Source organism: Ranitomeya imitator, chromosome 3 (assembly GCF_032444005.1).
Source record: "Ranitomeya imitator isolate aRanImi1 chromosome 3, aRanImi1.pri, whole genome shotgun sequence".
Taxonomy (NCBI): Eukaryota; Metazoa; Chordata; class Amphibia; order Anura; family Dendrobatidae; genus Ranitomeya; species Ranitomeya imitator.
The window spans coordinates 331,524,621-331,542,122 of record NC_091284.1 but is presented as its reverse complement, the minus strand read 5'-3'; the positions used below and the strand labels follow the sequence as shown (position 1 = coordinate 331,542,122).

Genomic DNA, 17,502 nt, shown 5'->3' with positions numbered 1-17,502 from the left:
AGCCAGACCATCATTGACCTTGCCGTGCAGGTTGAAGCTACCGCAGGTCTCAAGGAGCCGGCTGCCATTTCCCAGGTCCCCTTTAGGAAGGTATCCACTTTCCTATCCAGGGGGTCTTTAAGCGTTCCCATATCCTCAAATGGGAGAGAAGATCGTTTTGCCACCTTGGCAATTGCTGCATCCAGCTTTGGCGCTTTCTCCCAGTTACCTACTGCTGGGTCATCAAAAGGGTACCGACGTTTTTGCGCAGGTGGTAAGGAGCCTTTTCTCTCTGGTTTTCTCCACTCCCTATTAACCCTGCTGTTCTGTTAGGTCAAAAATGACCGTTTTTGAAATTCTATAATGTTATAAAAATTCAGCGTGTGATTCTGAGACTTGAGGCTCCCTGACTTTTCGTCATTAGGGGGGTACTCTCTGTGGGAATTTTTTTTTTTTTTAATTTTTGTTTACTTTATTTGGTACAATTTTTTTTACACTTGTACTGTTCGGTCAAAAATGACCGATAGGCCTTTATTCAGCTCTCCAGACAATTTTTGACAAAAATAAAGGTGCTATCACCTCATTTTGAACTATATATTGCATCTACTACTATTTATCAATGTATCTGACTACTTTTGGTCAGAAAAGATTTACACATACCAACATTTTCAAGTTGCGATACAGCCGACGGATTCGCTTCCAGTATAGCTATGCGCAATTTATTTCACTGGTTTTTATTTACCCTGCTGTTCATATAGATCTAGTTCCATTCAGTTGTCAACATTTCATATTGTAAATCATGATTTTCTGATTTTCCATGTGTTTGCTGGTTGTACAGTATTACACTGTGCAATGCTGTCCTAAGCAGAATTCACCTAAAGTGTTGTACTGTGAGCTTTTTCCTGCTGCAGGGTGGTGTCTGCTCTGATCTTATCTGTAGACAGATAACATAGCAGTGTAGAGTTTCAGTTCAGCTGGAGACAACACAGAGTGAGCAGAGGTTCAGACGTCAGAGCTCTGAAGTCCCATTTTTACAGGTATGTTACAGATAAATTATTCTTTTATTCTAAAATTATTCAATATTCTCACTGCTGTGATAAAATGGATGATAGGGGGTTAGCATTAGGGTTGTGTAGACTCAATGTCTGCTTATGAGTACATATTCTCACTGCTGTGATAGGCATGCACTCATTCTCATTTTTGTTTGCGACGCTCCAGCACCATAATCACAGGGCATATCTCAATGTGTGACGGGACGTTATTGTGTGTATTGTTGCGAAATTGTTTTGATTTTTTTTTTCATTCATTGTTTATGGATATATTTTATTTTTTCATTCAACAGTGATGCCTTACAGCATGAGAAGAAGACACTTCACCCAAGCTGAATTAGAGGAGTTTATAAACGACTCCGATACAGACGAGGATGTCCCACCTGAAAATGTCTCCGAAGAGGAGGACAACATTAGTGAGGATGAAGATATTGCCGAGAACTCGGATTCTGAGGGTGAATCTGATGTGGAAACCCCGACAACCGGTCTGACGCAAGAAATCAATTCAAAAAACAAAGATGTCGTTTGGAAATTGCAGCCTCCTGCTCCGACTGGTAGAAGGTCTTCATCAAATGTCATCACAGATACTCCAGGTCCCACTAGATATGCAATTGCTAGAATTGATGACATTCAATCGGCATTCCTATTATTCATAAATATAGCCATGCAAAATATACTTATCCAAATGACAAACATTGAGGGAAAAAAGGTTTATGGCGATAAATGGAAGAACTTCGATGTGACGGCTATGAATGCTTACATCGGGTTACTTCTATTAGCTGGAGTATACAAATCATATGGAGAGTCCACTAAAAGTTTGTGGAATTCGGAAACGGGGCGCCATATATTTAGGGCCACCATGTCTTTAGAAAGATTCCACGAAATTTCCAGAGTTCTACGGTTTGATGACAAAACGGATAGATCTGAAAGAAGAAGCACAGATAAACTTGCCCCAATTAGGGATTTGTGGAGTAAATGGGTCGAGATACTCCCAAAATGTTATAATACCGTAGAAAATGTCACTGTTGATGAGCAGCTGGTGTCATTTAGAGGCAGGTGCCCATTCAGGCAATACATTCCAAGTAAACCAGCAAAATACGGTATAAAAATCTGGACTCTGTGTGACAGTAAAACATCATATGCTGCAAATGTTCAAGTATATATTGGAAAAAACCCTCTAGAAAGACCTGAAAAAAACCAAGGCATGAGGGTAGTTTTGGACTTGACCCATGGACTCAAAGGGAGAAACGTTACCTGTGACAATTTCTTCACATCCTACCAATTGGGGCAGATGTTACAAAAAAACAATATACCGTATATACTCGAGTATAAGCCGAGATTTTCAGCCCAAATTTTTGGGCTGAAAGTGCCCCTCTCGGCTTATACTCGAGTCAATGGGGGTGGCAGGGTCGGCGGGTGAGGGGGTGAGGGCGCTGAGGTATACTTACCTAGTCCCAGCGATCCTCGCGCTGTCCCTGCCGTCCCACGGGCTTCTGTGCTGCAGCTTCTTCCCCTCTTCAGCGGTCACGTGGGACCGCTCATTAGAGATATGAATAAGCGGCTCCACCTCCCATAGGGGCGGAGCCGCCTATTCATTCCTCTAATCAGCGGTGCCGGTGACCGCTGACAGGAAGAGCTGCGGCACCGAAGACCAGGCAGAGGGACAGCGCGAGGATCGCCAGGACTAGGCAAGTATAGCATATTCACCTGTCCTCGTTCCAGCCGCCGGGCGCCGCTCCATCTTCCCGGCCGGCGCCTCCATCTTCCCGGCGTCTGCGCTCTGACTGTTCAGGCAGAGGGCGCGATGACGCATACAGTGTGCGCGGCGCCCTCTGCCTGATCAGTCAGAGCGGAGACGCCGGGAAGATGGAGGCGCCGGAACGAGACGCCGGGAGCTGCAATCAAGGGAGGTATGTGTTTTTTTTTTTTTATTGCAGCAGCGGCGGCAGAGATTTCTATGGGGCACAATGAACGGTGCAGAGCACCGTATATGGCACAGCAATGGGGCACAATGAACGGTGCACAGCACCGTATATGGCACAGCAATGGGGCACAATGAACGGTGCACAGCACCGTATATGGGCACAGATATGGGGCACAATGAACAGTGCAGAGCACCGTATATGGCACAGCAATGGGGCACAATGAACGGTGCAGAGCACCGTATATGGCACAGCAATGGGGCACAAGGAACGGTGCAAAGCACCGTATATGGCACAGCAATGGGGCACAATGAACGGTGCAGAGCACCGTATATGGGCACAGATATGGGGCACAATGAACGGTGCAGAGCACCGTATATGGCACAGCAATGGGGCACAATGAACGGTGCAGAGCACCGTATATGGCACAGCAATGGGGCACAATGAACGGTGCAAAGCACCGTATATGGCACAGCAATGGGGCACAATGAACGGTGCAGAGCACCGTATATGGGCACAGATATGGGGCACAATGAACGGTGCAGAGCACCGTATATGGCACAGCAATGGGGCACAATGAACGGTGCAAAGCACCGTATATGGCACAGCAATGGGGCACAATGAACGGTGCAGAGCACCGTATATGGGCACAGATATGGGGCACAATGAACGGTGCAGAGCACCGTATATGGCACAGCAATGGGGCACAATGAACGGTGCAGAGCACCGTATATGGGCACAGATATGGGGCACAATGAACGGTGCAGAGCACCGTATATGGCACAGCAATGGGGCACAATGAACGGTGCAGAGCACCGTATATGGCACAGCAATGGGGCACAATGAACGGTGCAGAGCACCGTATATGGCACAGCAATGGGGCACAATGAACGGTGCAGAGCACCGTATATGGCACAGCAATGGGGCACAATGAACGGTGCAGAGCACCGTATATGGCACAGCAATGGGGCACAGCACAGCAATGGGGCACAATGAACGGTGCAGAGCACCGTATATGGCACAGCAATGGGGCACAATGAACGGTGCAGAGCACCGTATATGGCACAGCAATGGGGCACAATGAACGGTGCAGAGCACCGTATATGGCACAGCAATGGGGCACAATGAACGGTGCAGAGCACCGTATATGGCACAGCTATGGGGCACAATGAACGGTGCAGAGCACTATATGAGGCACAGCTATGGGGAAATAATGAACGATGCAGAGCACTATATGGCACAGCTATGGGGAAATAATGATCTATTTTTATTTTTGAAATTCACCGGTAAATGCTGCATTTCCACCCTAGGCTTATACTCGAGTCAATAAGTTTTCCCAGTTTTTTGTGGCAAAATTAGGGGGGTCGGCTTATACTCGAGTATATACGGTAACTATGCTGGGTACTGTACGAAAAAATAAACCTGAACTTCCACAGGGTATCCTCAATAAGAGAGACGTACACAGTTCAATGTTTTATTTTACAAAGGACACTACGGTAGTGTCGTACGTTCCCAAAAAAAATAAACAAGTTATCCTCATGAGCACCATGATGCAAAAATAAGTGAGAGAGATGACAGAAAGCCAGACATGATTCTTCACTATAACGCCACTAAAGGTGCTGTTGACACATTAGACCAGCTTGTAGGCACGTATACATGTAAAAGAAAAACAAATAGGTGGCCTATGATTCTCTTTTACAACCTGATCGATGTATCTGCCTATAATGCCTTTGTATTGTGGCGGGAAATAATCCCCAAATGGCAAGAAAAAAAATTACACAAACGACGGCTTTTTATTGAGGAATTGGGGAAGTCTCTCACTAATCCATATGTAAAAACACGGCCACGAAATCCAAGAAATGAGAGTGCAGAAAAAGTGGCCCGACAAATTCGAGAGCATGGTGGAGACGGCGAGCCAACAGCTTCGACCACCACTGATACTGAAACGGCTTCCACCATCGCAACCAGCTGCAAGCGAAAAAGATGCTCATTCTGTCCAACGTCCAGTAACCATAAATCTAATATTATGTGTTGCAAATGTGCAAAATACTTGTGCAAGCGTCATGTAAATTATACATGTGATCAATGCAAGTAATACATTGATCGCATTTATCATTTGTTTTTGACAAAAAACCTTTTTTTTTTTTTTAAAAGTTTGTATATAGTTTAGAATAAAGAAAAGTTTTTATGTGCAATATGAAGCAAATATTGCAAAAAATGTTAATTTATTTGATTCAAAAAATAAAAGTTTTTGATTTAATTTTTCATCTGATTATTGAAAACCATGTTCACATACAGTAAAACAATGCAACAGGTAATCAAATAACACTTGAATTAGGTACAAATCACAACTTTGTTAGGTCCGGTCAAAAATGACCGGGAACAGTATAAGTGTATAAAAAACAACGTTTTTTGCCATTTTATAGAGAAAAAAGCTTTTTTTTTGCCTTTGAAAAAAGTATATCTACATAATGTTTGATATTATTACTTATAGTTAACATTTAGATCAAGATTTTTTTTTATCTGCAAAAATAATCAATTTTTACAAAAATCGAAAAAATACCATGTTCCCTTTTGGATATAAAAAAAAATATAAAACAAGCTTTGTATTTATTTTTTTTTCTGGTATTTGAACAACCATCTTCACAAGCAATATAATAGTGCAAAAACTGTTTAAAAAAAACACTTAGATTAGCTAAAAATGATTATTTTATAAGGACGGTCAAAAATGACCGGGAACAGTACAAGTGTATGTGAAATCTAAACAGAACAGCAGGGTTAATAAGATCCTGTATTTTCTCATTTAAAGGAAAGACTCTGCACTTTTTCTGTTCTAATCCACTGAACATCATTTGTTCTTTAGATAGTTGAGGCTTGGGTTCCGTTATACCCATTGTGCCTCTGACCGCCTTTACCAATTTGTCTATTCTTTCTAGGGGTAAGCAAAACCGAGCAGCGTCTTCTTCCGAAGAGGAGGATGATGCTGCTGAATCGTCCGATTCTTCAGTCTTGTCCTTTTCCACAGATGAATCAGATGCCCACTCAGTTCTCTGCCTAGAACCTCCTGACTGTGAAAGGTTTTTAAAGGACTCCTTAACCTCCATTCTAATCATTTCTTTTAGACTGGCCGTAATAGAAGAGGATTCTTCGGCTACCTAAGGGGATAAGTAAGGTAGACTAGAGTGTAAGATCTACATGCTATACCCCCTCCCCTCCTTCCAGAACCTCACCGTCTGCTGGATACAGGGGGTCACATAGTTTTTTAGGGTGTGAGTCAGGCAAGGGAACCCCGCAGATGGCACATTCCCTATGCTTCGCCTTACTGACGTTTTTCCTTCCCTGCATAAAACATATGAGGGGAGACTAGTCACTAAGTGAACTTTCTCGAAGATCACTTACCAGTGGCTGCACACACCAAGAAATACCCAAGTACGAGGGGGATCCTTTTTGGCTGACCCTCCAGACCCCTGTCTGGAGGAGCTTCTGCGGCCCGAACCATCGCTCCTCTTTTCGTGTTCCTTCTCCTTGGGTTTCTGGGATGCTTGTTCCAGCAGAACAACCTGCTGATCCTGATCCGACTCCATCTTTAGTAATTTGGAGCCAGAACCCGGGAACACGCTGCTGGAGCCGCCTTATAAAGCCCCTCCTTCGGTCAGCGCACCTTGCTCAGCTTGTTGGTTTAATTTTCCCGCCCTCCCGCAGCTGTGGGGGATCAACCGACGCTCAGGAGGGATTGCGGCATGATCTCCGGTGGGCGCCGCCATCTTGGAGCCCCTGCGCAGGAGCTCATCGACCCGGAAGTCGTCGCCGGCTCCGCCCCCCGACGTCACCACAGCTTACGGCGCTTCCTGTCAGCGCTGCAGCCATCGTGGAACGCCGAGGCTGGACCAGCTACATTCCGATCGGCGCCCCCTAGACGCTGTCGCCCCCCCTCCGCACAGAGAGACCCACAGCACACGGGAAGGGCGCCATACTTACCCTACGCTGGCTCCGGAGACCGGACACCCCCTGGCGACCGCTCCTCGCTGCCTAGTCACCGCCGTGCCGCCCTGCCAGGGCCACCGTGACTACCTCAGGTACCCGCACCGGCCGAGGTGGGAGACCCCCTCGCCACCAGAATCGGTCCGGCCGGCCTGGACTCCTGTAGAACTTGCTATAGGCATCCAGTCCCTTCAGGAACAGGAAACCAACTGATGCATGGGGAGAGGTGCCGCCCTTTTGTATCTGTAGGTTTCCTGTTCCTTAAGGGCAGATCCCCTCTCTCGTGTGCTGTCATGGGAGTCTGAATAAAGTTCTTTTACAGTAATCAGGATTTTCTGCATCAATAATATACAGAAAAGAAGGAGGGGGGGGGGGGGAGGGTTAAAGGGGATACCCTCTGTAGCCTTAAATGTGAAAATAAAGGCCCGAGTGTATACATCAATAAACACTGATACATCCAGAGTCTGGAGGTGGAATAATCAGTCATTACAGGCCTCATAATGACCATAGGTAATCAGGTCAAAAAAGTACATATCCATATCATTGGACGGATGCACATGCCATGGCTCTCAAAGATTTGAACAAAAAAAAAAAAACAAACAAACAGGAGAGGGCCAGTATGGAGGACACACTAAGTGACATAAACGTTAGGTCCCAAGACTTATTGCTTACCGGGGTGGTGGCTGCAGTGAGGCGGGGGTTCCAGGGTCGCTGGTGGAGGAGGCAGGAGTGGAGCGTTGCCGCAGGCTGGGATGAGTGGGTGTTAAAAAGTGTGTCACGCCGCTGCGAGTGTCCCAGTGGCAGTGCGGAGCTGTGTCCCCAGTGGCGCATACGCAGATCGAGATCTTGTCGCCGAGATCTCGATCTCGAGATCTCTTGTGCGTCTCATAATTTGAAAAATACGGTAGATAGATATATCTATAAATATATCGATAGATGGATGGATATATGTATAGATTGATAGATAGATCTACTTATCTACTGTTTATAGATCTATCCATCTATAGATCTGTGTGTGTGTAAACATTATTATTCAAATGGAATATGTAAAAGAAGAGGTTGGACAAAAAAAATGACATCTCAATTTTTTTTATTCAATAATAGATCTTTATATAGCTTTAAAAAACGCATACAAATCTGTATGAAAAAAACGCATCAAAAAGCATCAAATCCACACCTGCGTTTTCTGGCAAGAGAGAAAGAATCTGCACAGAAAATTCCACAGGCAAATCCACAACGTGTGCACATACCCTAATAGATCACAGAGACTGCACATGAATGTGACGCAGCAGCAAAAAAAGGCAAACAATTATGGGCTGTATTAAGGCTACTTTCACACATCAGGTTTTTTCATTCCGGCCAATTACGGCTATTTTTTAAAAAAACGGAAGCGGCGAAATTAAAAACCAGATCCGGTTTTTCCCCATAGTATTAGTGCCGGATTGTGCCGCATGGCCCACCGTTCCTTCCGTTGTTTTCCGAATCCGGCGAAAATTTCGATTCCGGCATCTGGAATAAAACGTCTACAGTAATGTTTTTTGTCTGCGACGAAAAAGCCGAATCCGGCGATTCTGACTTTTCGCTACAATGCATGTCTATGGACGCCAGAATGCACCAGATCCGGAAAAAGCCAGATCCGGTGGCCTGATCCGGTTTTTTAATCTGAGCATGCTCAGAACCAATTGGCCTGCCCCCAGGACACATATATTAACAATGCCAGTGAGGCCCTCACTCATTTCCAGCCATAAAGGGAGCCTGCCAGCCAAAGAGAGCATCTCAGCCATGTCTTCTTCTGGGAGCCCTCCCCCACGTCGGCAGCTCCCTGAGGTAAATACAAGTTTTGTTTTTAGTGAATATTTTTTTTTTTTTACTATATAAAATGTACGTTGATACTGAAGGCATCAAAACTATGAATTAACACATGTGGAATTATATATTTAACAAAAACGTGTGAAACAACTGAAAATATGTCATATTCTAGGTTCTTCAAAGTAGCCACCTATAATTCCACATGTGTTAATTCATAGTTTTGATGCCGTCAGTATGAACGTACAATTTTCATAGTCATGAAAATACAGAAAAATCTTTAAATGAGGTGTGTCCAAACTTTTGGTCTGTACTGTATATATTTTATTAATGAATGTATTTATCAATCTATCATTTTTGTATAACAGGAAGCTGCAGCAGAAGAGGTGCTTCCAGAAGGAGACCGAAGGGGTGGAGAGAGACCTGGAGTGGGATCGCAATTGGTAAGTTTCTTGCATGCATCGCGGAACCACAACCTCACACAACACCCAACACATAAAAACAAAAGATCATTACAGAAAGAACACTGCACTCAACACATGCAAACTGATCACTATAGACATAACAGTGCACACAACACCTAAAAAACCAACATACAAGCATATCATTTTTTACTTTTTTTCTTATAGTCTTCTGATTCTGGTGCTCGATTCAGAGGTCCTCAGAGCAGCTCCCAGGGTCGCCGGCGTGAGAGTCAGGGCGGTGGTTGTCATCGTGTAAGCACTTGCACTTTTTTTTTTTATTTTATTATTATTTGCAATCCGGCTCTGCGGCGCTGGAATCGGCAAGGCGCTAAAAATCTGATGTGTGAAAGTAGCCTTAGAGAAACAGTCTAGATCACGTGAAGTAATTCTCCCCCTCTATTCCTCCTTGGTCAGGCCTCATCTGGAATACTGTGTCCAGAGTGGGCACCACGTTTAAAAAAAAAAAAAAAAAAAAGGACATTGAAAAACTGGAGCAAGTTCAGAGAAGAGCTATCAGGATGGTGAGGAGACTGCAAAGTATGTCCTACGAGGAACAGTTAAAGGATCTGGGAATGTTTAGCTTGCAAAAAAGAAGGCTAAGAGGAGACTTCATAGCTGTCTACAAATATCTGAAGGGATGTCACAGTGTAGAGCCATAACCCTTATTCTCATTTTCACAGGGAAACACGAGAAGATACAGATTAGATATTAGAAAAAAAAAACACTTTTTCAAAAGCGAGGGTGATCACTGAGTGGAACATGCTGCCATGAGAGATGGTGAGTTCTTCTTAAATGTAAGTCTCCAAACAGAGGCTGGTCAGAGATGGTTTAGTGAATCCTGCATTGAGCAGGGGGTTGGACACGATGACCCTTGAGGTCCCTTCCAACTCTAACATTCAAAGATTCTGTGGCTGGAACAGTGCGCGGAGCAGTGCTGGTAAAAGATACATTTTCTTTTTATACCACTGACTGAGACACAGACATGATCTGGAAGGTAATTATAATCCCTACCCTACTCTACTATCACTTAGGCCACTTTCACAATGGCGTTTTTTGCCAGACGTCGCAATGCGTCGTTTATGGCAAAAAACGCATCCTGCAAAGTTGTTTGCAGGATGCATTTTTGCCCCATAGGTTAACATTAGCGACGTTTTGCCACACGTCGCAACCGTCGTGCGACGGTTGCGCCGTGTTGTGGCGGACCGCCGGGAGCAAAAAACGTTACATGTAACGTTTTTTGCTCCTCGCGGACCGCTTTTTCCGACCGCGCATGCGCGGCCGGAACTCCGCCCCCACCTCCCCGCACCTCACAATGGGGCAGCGGATGCGCCGGAGAAATGCATCCACTGCACCCGTTGTGCAGTGCGTCAAACGCTAGCATCGGAATCTCTGCCCGACGCATTGCGACGAGGAGATTCCGACGCTAGTGTGAAAGTAGCCTTAGCAGGGGAATTCTGACCTGACAAGTTCCCCTTAAAGAATTTTTACAAATATGTTTTTAGAAACACCAGATTAATGGAAATGTATTTAACACAGACTATGCTTTTACTCCTTAGCCAGAAGTAAAGATACCTTCACACTCAACGATATCGCTAGCGATCCGTGACGTTGCAGCGTCCTGGATAGCGATATCGTTGTGTTTGACACGCAGCAGCGATCTGGATCCTGCTGTGCCATCATTGGTCGGAGCAGAAAGTCCAGAACTTTATTTCGTCTCTGGACTCCCTGCAGACATCGCTGAATCAGCGTGTGTGACGCCGATTCAGCGAGGTCTTCACTGGTAACCAGGGTAAACATCGAGTTACTAAGCGCAGGGCCGCGCTTAGTAACCCGATGTTTACCCTGGTTACCAGCGTTTGTTTTTTTTAAGTTAACGCTGGTAACCAGGGTAAACATCGGGTTACTAAGCGCGGCCCTGCGCTTAGTAACCCGATGTTTACCCTGGTTACCAGCGTTAACTTAAAAAAAAAAAAAACACTACATACTTACCTTCCGCTGTCTGTCCTCCGGCGCTGTGCTTCTCTGCACTGTGAGCGCCGGCCAGCGGGAAAGCAGAGCACAGTGGTGACGTCACCGCTGTGCTTTCCGGCTGGCGCTCACAGTCAGTGCAGAGAAGCACAGTGCCGGAGGACAGACAGCGGAAGGTAAGTATGTAGTGCTTTTTTTTTTTTTTTTTTTTTTTTTACATTAACGCTGGTAACCAGGGTAAACATCGGGTTACTAAGCGCGGCGCTGCGCTTAGTAACCCGATGTTTACCCTGGTTACCAGGGGACCGGCATCGTTGGTCGCTGGAGAGCTGTCTGTGTGACAGGTCTCCAGTGACCAAACAGCGACGCTGCAGCGATCGAGATCGTTGTCTGGATCGCTGCAGCGTCGCTTAATGTGACGGTACCTTAAGATTCTCAGTGGCCAAGTTAGTGGATTTGAAAATATTCCTGTGGGACTCTGGAAGATGAGCACTACTAACAATATGGATTTTTTTTTAATTCATTGATGAATGGTAATATACAGAATATGTTGGCTTTTGCTCACAATAGATTTTTTACTTACAGAGACGTAATAGGGACCAGCAAAGTCTCGAATCACACCAGATGACGTGCAGATTCCCATATGACCAATGAATGGGAAAAGCCACCTGAAAAAGTAACACATATATTGTAACATTCACTTAACATAAAATGTACAGAAAGAACACGTGATTAATACTTTTGATGCATAGGGGACTCTCAAACTGTCGAAGCAATGGTCCTTTTATACAGGATGATAATTTGCCTGCAAATGGCACCAAATAATTCTATAAGTTGATTTGGCACTTTGTTACTTTCATCAACATGTAGTCATAACCGGGAGGAAGGTTCGTTCAAATTACCATTCACAGAATCTGGGGTCATTTGCAATGTGGGGACAAAAATACAGTACGAGGCTGAACCCAAACGTCCGTATACAGACTGCATTGCCAGGGCGGTCCACAATTTGCCAGACCCCACTTAACAGCAGCCTTATATAAGCCTTTGAGGCTATTAGCTCCAGTCAGGAGACCCATGGTTGGACCGGGTATTGTGGTTCATATAAGCGCACTGAAATATGGCCGTCTGAATTCACTTATATTTGGCAGGAGCCACCTATTAAATGTCTTTTGCCCCAGTACCTAGGAAAGGGTTTCTAAAGAGATCACTGCTACAGCAAGAGGTTTCTGCGATTCCCCATCATACAAAAAGATAATGGTGACTGAAAGGGAAAAAAGTGGGGGGATTTTTACGTTTTAGTTGGATCCATTGCCATGATCCAAAGAGGCACCACTGACTAATAATTGTGGCCTGTCAGAATCTTACTGCACGCCAAACTAATGTCAAAAGATACAAATTGTAGTGTAAAGGATGCCCTACTGCTGAGGGCTGAGAGAACATCATCTGTAAGCAGGACGTGGCAGAGGTCCGGATTCTGCTGCCAACTTCCTTACAGTATTTTTCATAAAGCCACCATTTATCTGTGGCATCGAGTAGGTGGGGTAGCAGCGCCACGACTCAGGGACAGCGGGGGGCAGCGCCGCGACTCAGGGGGCAGCGCCGCGACTCAGGGGGCAGCGCCGCGACTCAGGGGGCAGCGCCGCGACTCAGGGGGCAGCGCCGCGACTCAGGGGGCAGCGCCGCGACTCAGGGGGCAGCGCCGCGACTCAGGGGGCAGCGCCGCGACTCAGGGGGCAGCGCCGCGACTCAGGGGGCAGCAGGGAGGACCGTGGTGCTCGCTTTGGGCTGCAGTATATAAACAGAGATTTAAGGAAAAGCATAGCAAGCAGAGTTGGACTAGGGTACCAAAGGCACACCAGTAACATTAATTTTGGGGGGTTCATTGTTCAGCCATAGGCAAAAATAAGCCAAGCCTAAAGTGCAAATATACCTTATATTTAGTGATGAGCGAATTTACTCGTTACTCAAGATTTCCCGAGCATGTTTGGGTGATCTCCGAGTATTTTTTAGTGCTCGGAAATTTAGTTTTCATTGCCGCAGCTGAATGATTTAGCCGCAGCTGAATGATTTACATCTGTTAGCCAGCATAAGTACATGTGGGGGTTGCCTGGTTGCTAGGGAATGCCCACATGTAATCAAGCTGGCTAAGAGATGTAAATCATTCAGCTGAGGTGAGGAAAACTAAATCTACGAGCACTAAAAAATACTCGGAGGTCACCTGAGCATGCTCGGGAAATCTCGAGTAACGAGTACGGTATATTCGCTCATCACTACTTATATTGCTACATAACAGACTGGGTAGTTCGGTGACTGATGAGGAGATGCTGCAGTGCCCTTGTCTGTGAATGGTGAATTTGGGCTTATTTTAAATGAGGAACTGGTGGCAGAATACCGTATTGTTTTAGTGAGGAGTTCTGGCAGTGACGGCCAGGAGGTTTAGACATATATCCCCAGCCTGAACTGGTGATATATATTCCCCCTCACTGGGAGCGCCTCACTAACTCATACTTATAAGGGAAGCCTTTCCGAGGACTATTTGCCCTCAGTGCAGTTCCCTGACTGACCTAAGGCAAGTGGTGGCGCCAGAAAGCCGCCCCCTCCTGTGTCCTTCTCTCCCCTCCTCTGAGGTGAGCGAAGTTGAGGCGCCCCTTCCCCTGTGAGATCCTGTGCTCAGGACAAGAGGTATGTCTTTGTTTATCGCAGCAACAGCATATGACGCACATGTTTCTATGGAGCATCTTATGGGGCCATTATTAACCTTTATGCAGCATTATATGGGGCACATTTTCTATGGAGCATTTTATGGGGCCATAATCAACCATTATGCTGGATTATATGGGGCAAATGTTTCTATGGAGCTATAATCAACCATTATGCAGCATTATATGGGGCACATTTTCTATGGAGCATCTTATGGGACCATAATCAACCATTATGCAGCATTATATGGGGCAAATGTTTCTATGGAGCTATAATCAACCATTATGAAGCATTATCTGGGGCACATTTTCTATGGAGCATCTTATGGGGCCATAATCAACCATTATGCAGCATTATATGGGGCAAATGTTTCTATGGATCTTATGGGGCCATAATCAACCTTTATGGAGCATTATATGGGGCAAATTTTGTATGGAGCATCGCTTGGGAACAAGAGATTCTCAGTACTGCAAAGCCTGCCCCCATCGGTACGTCAACACTAGCCTCATCTAGTGAATCATAATGACGGTATAATGAGAAGTTCTGTGCTTCATGATGGAAGAGAAACAACGTCAGGATCCAAGATGGAGTAAAATTAATGAGGTTTATTCAAATCTCCTTCAAATACCATTGAGCCATATCAAACACGGAGGAGAAAAAAAAACACTAAGGGTACGTGTCCACGTTCAGTATGACATCCGGTTTAGCTGTGGATTGGATGCTGTGTACAACCGCAGCGTTCAACCCGCAGCGTCCAGCAGTTACAGCATAGTGGAGGGGATTTTATGACACCCCGTCTCCACTATGCGTGCAAACACGCACCCGGCGGCCCTGCGTTTACGGACGCGGTGCGTCTTTTTAGAACGCAGCATGTCTGTTTACCTTGCGGCGAAGCTCCGTCGCCGCAAGGTAAATCACAGGGTCCAATGTATGCGGTGCGGAGATTCCAGATGTGTGCAATGAACACATCCAGAATCACCGCACGTACATAAGGTGCGGCGCTTTGGGCAAAGCGAGTTTTTCGCTCCATCAAAAGCACCGTCATTACGGACCGTGGACACATACCCTTATTATTAACCCTTCTGCAGAAAAAAACATACAAAAAATACCATTGAAAAGCAAGTGTGCATGTCTGTGGAAGAGTTAAAGCTATGGCTGCTGTACTGACCCCAGCCATGTAGGACTAGCAGGGGCTCAGATCCCACACACTAACAACAAGCAGAGGTACTGGGAAGGTGGTTCGGAGGCGGACAACACGCACACGTCTATGGACAGAAGCCACCGGCCATGTTATGCCGCGTCCTTACGTCAGCACTGGAATTGGGGTCCATACTACACAATAAGGAAAGCGACTTCTCTCGGGATCTGGCTTCATTTTCTCCTCTGCCACTTCCGCCATCACGGGCAGCAACACCTCCACTTCCGCCATCACTGCCAGTCCCCCAGTGCAGCTTCATATGCCAGGCGTGACGTAACATCCGATATACTTCAGGCTTTCCTCGGTATACACTTCCGCCATCACTGCCAGTCCCCCAGTGCAGCTTCATATGCCAGGCGTGACGTAACACCGGTCATGCTTCAGGCGGCTTTCCTCAGTCTAGTCAGGCCTAATTCCTCTGCCACGGTCTCTCCACGTGACTTTCCTACAGCCACATACCGAACACCAAGTCCGCATAGTTTACATGTATCACGTACTTGGTGATTTCATGAGCTACACTGCCCCTTAGTGGACAGTTCGGGTATTTCCAGACTCGTGGCGAACTCTTGACTCCTAGCAGTCCACAATCTACTTGTTGCCTCCTATTCCAAAATGGTGTCAACGAAATAAGATGGCCTGGTTCATAAAATTGTAGTGTTCCCCAATATTTGTATGGCATTGTGATTACATCAGAATGGACATGCTATGCTCTTGTTGGGTTAGATTGGTGGGGATCAGGGATGAGCGAGTATTCGCCTTGCTCGGGTTTTGGTCTCCGAGTATTTATTAGTGCTCGGTTAGTTTTTGTTGGTGCAGCTGCATGATTTACGGCTGCTGTCTAGCATGATTGCATGTGGGGATTTCTTAGCAACCAGGCAACCCCCACACGTACTCAGGCTGGCTACCAGATGTAAATCATGCAGCTGTGTCGACAAAAACGAAATCTCCGAGCACTAACAAAACCCGAGCAACGAGTATACTTGCTCATCACTAGATGTGATCTGACCGAAGGAACCTACGTGGCTCCATGTTAAATGGTATGTGCTGCAGTTTTTGTATATTTAGAATACGTAAAATTACTAAGAGGATTTATTCTAGCCATTGTGGAGCGGAATCTCCTCAAAAATCCATATACAAAAATAATAGTGTATGATGATAGTACCAGGCTGCACCGTGATTTGTGGCCACATGCCATTTGCAGTGCTATGTGGCTACATATCTACAATAACTTGGCCTGCATGGAGATCCTGGCCGTGCAAAGGATTGGCAAATGCACATTATCATTTTCAAGATCCACACAACATGCATCCTGTATATGGTGCCCCAAATATTATACAAAGACACACCGAGTTTTACAAATAGATTATGTGGGAATATTAGTGATGAGCGAGCATGCTCGTCACTGCTCATTACTAGCTCGAGTATCAGTGTGCTTGGGATGCTCATTACTCGACGAGTATTTTTGAACGGTCACACGGCAGCTCAAGTCACCGCCCCACATGTTTCTTAAACAGCCAATAAACGTACGGGGATTGCCTGCCAGTCACTGTAATGCTGTAAAAATCTTGGTTGCGGCACTACTGTGATTGGCTGGCCGTATAGCGTCATCAGGTCTATATACAGTAAGACCCTTGACGCCATGCTTGGCACAGTGTACCAACAGACACAGGCAGAGCAGGGAGAGGTGCTGAGCTAGGCTCAGTTTTAGCTGCGTATAAGCAGGGGTTAAGCACCATTTGCATTTCTTTCAACTGCATCAACAGCCCTTATTAGGGCAATTATAATCAATATTCATACTGCTGTTAGCAGCACTTAGGCTGGGATCACACTTGTGAGAAACTTGCACGAGTCTCGCATCTCAATACCCGGCACTGCCGCCGACAATCGAGACCGGAGTGTGCGGCTGCATGTATTACTATGCAGCTGAACGCTCCGGTCCAAGTGCCTGTGGCAGTGCCGGGTATTGAGATGCGAGACTCGTGCGAGTTTCTCGCAAGTGTGATTCCGGCCTTAGGGAGAGATTGTGCCAAATGCCAGGGTCACACTTGCATGTGCAATGCGAGAAACTCACACATGAATACCCGGCACTGCCGGCCGCACTTGGGACCGGAGCGTGCTGCTGCATGTATTTCTATGTAGCTGAATGCTCCTGTCCGAACAGCCAGCGGCAGTGCCAAGAATTGATGCAAGAGACTCGCAAGTGTGACACCGGCCAAAGGGATAGTGTAGGACCAGATAGGGTTAATTGCACAACCTTTCTGCTGCAAATCATACCAAAAGCCCTTCTCAGGGCTCATAATATTGTTTTGTTCTTAATCCTGCAAATTGTTCTAAGCAGGGAAATATTATACACCATTAATACTGCGCCAGTTGTTCATCAAAAGCATATAGCCAAACTTAATCATGAACAGCATAGCTATATAGCATAAGCAGTG

General features: G+C 45.9%; 1 protein-coding gene across 1 annotated transcript in view; it reads right to left on the bottom strand.

Annotated features, from left to right (window-relative positions):
* The window catches only part of TMEM222 (transmembrane protein 222), a 65,785-nt gene extending 50,459 nt beyond the window's left edge, over nucleotides 1-15,326 (bottom strand). Inside the window, exons 1-2 of the mRNA XM_069756729.1 lie at nucleotides 15,177-15,326; nucleotides 11,753-11,837 (exon numbers count right to left, since the gene is read on the bottom strand). Of these exons, the coding sequence (XP_069612830.1) occupies nucleotides 11,753-11,837; nucleotides 15,177-15,298 (207 nt within the window). The 5' untranslated portion in view covers nucleotides 15,299-15,326. The remainder of the gene's footprint in view (nucleotides 1-11,752; nucleotides 11,838-15,176) is intronic.
* Nucleotides 15,327-17,502: the final 2,176 nt, after the last annotated feature.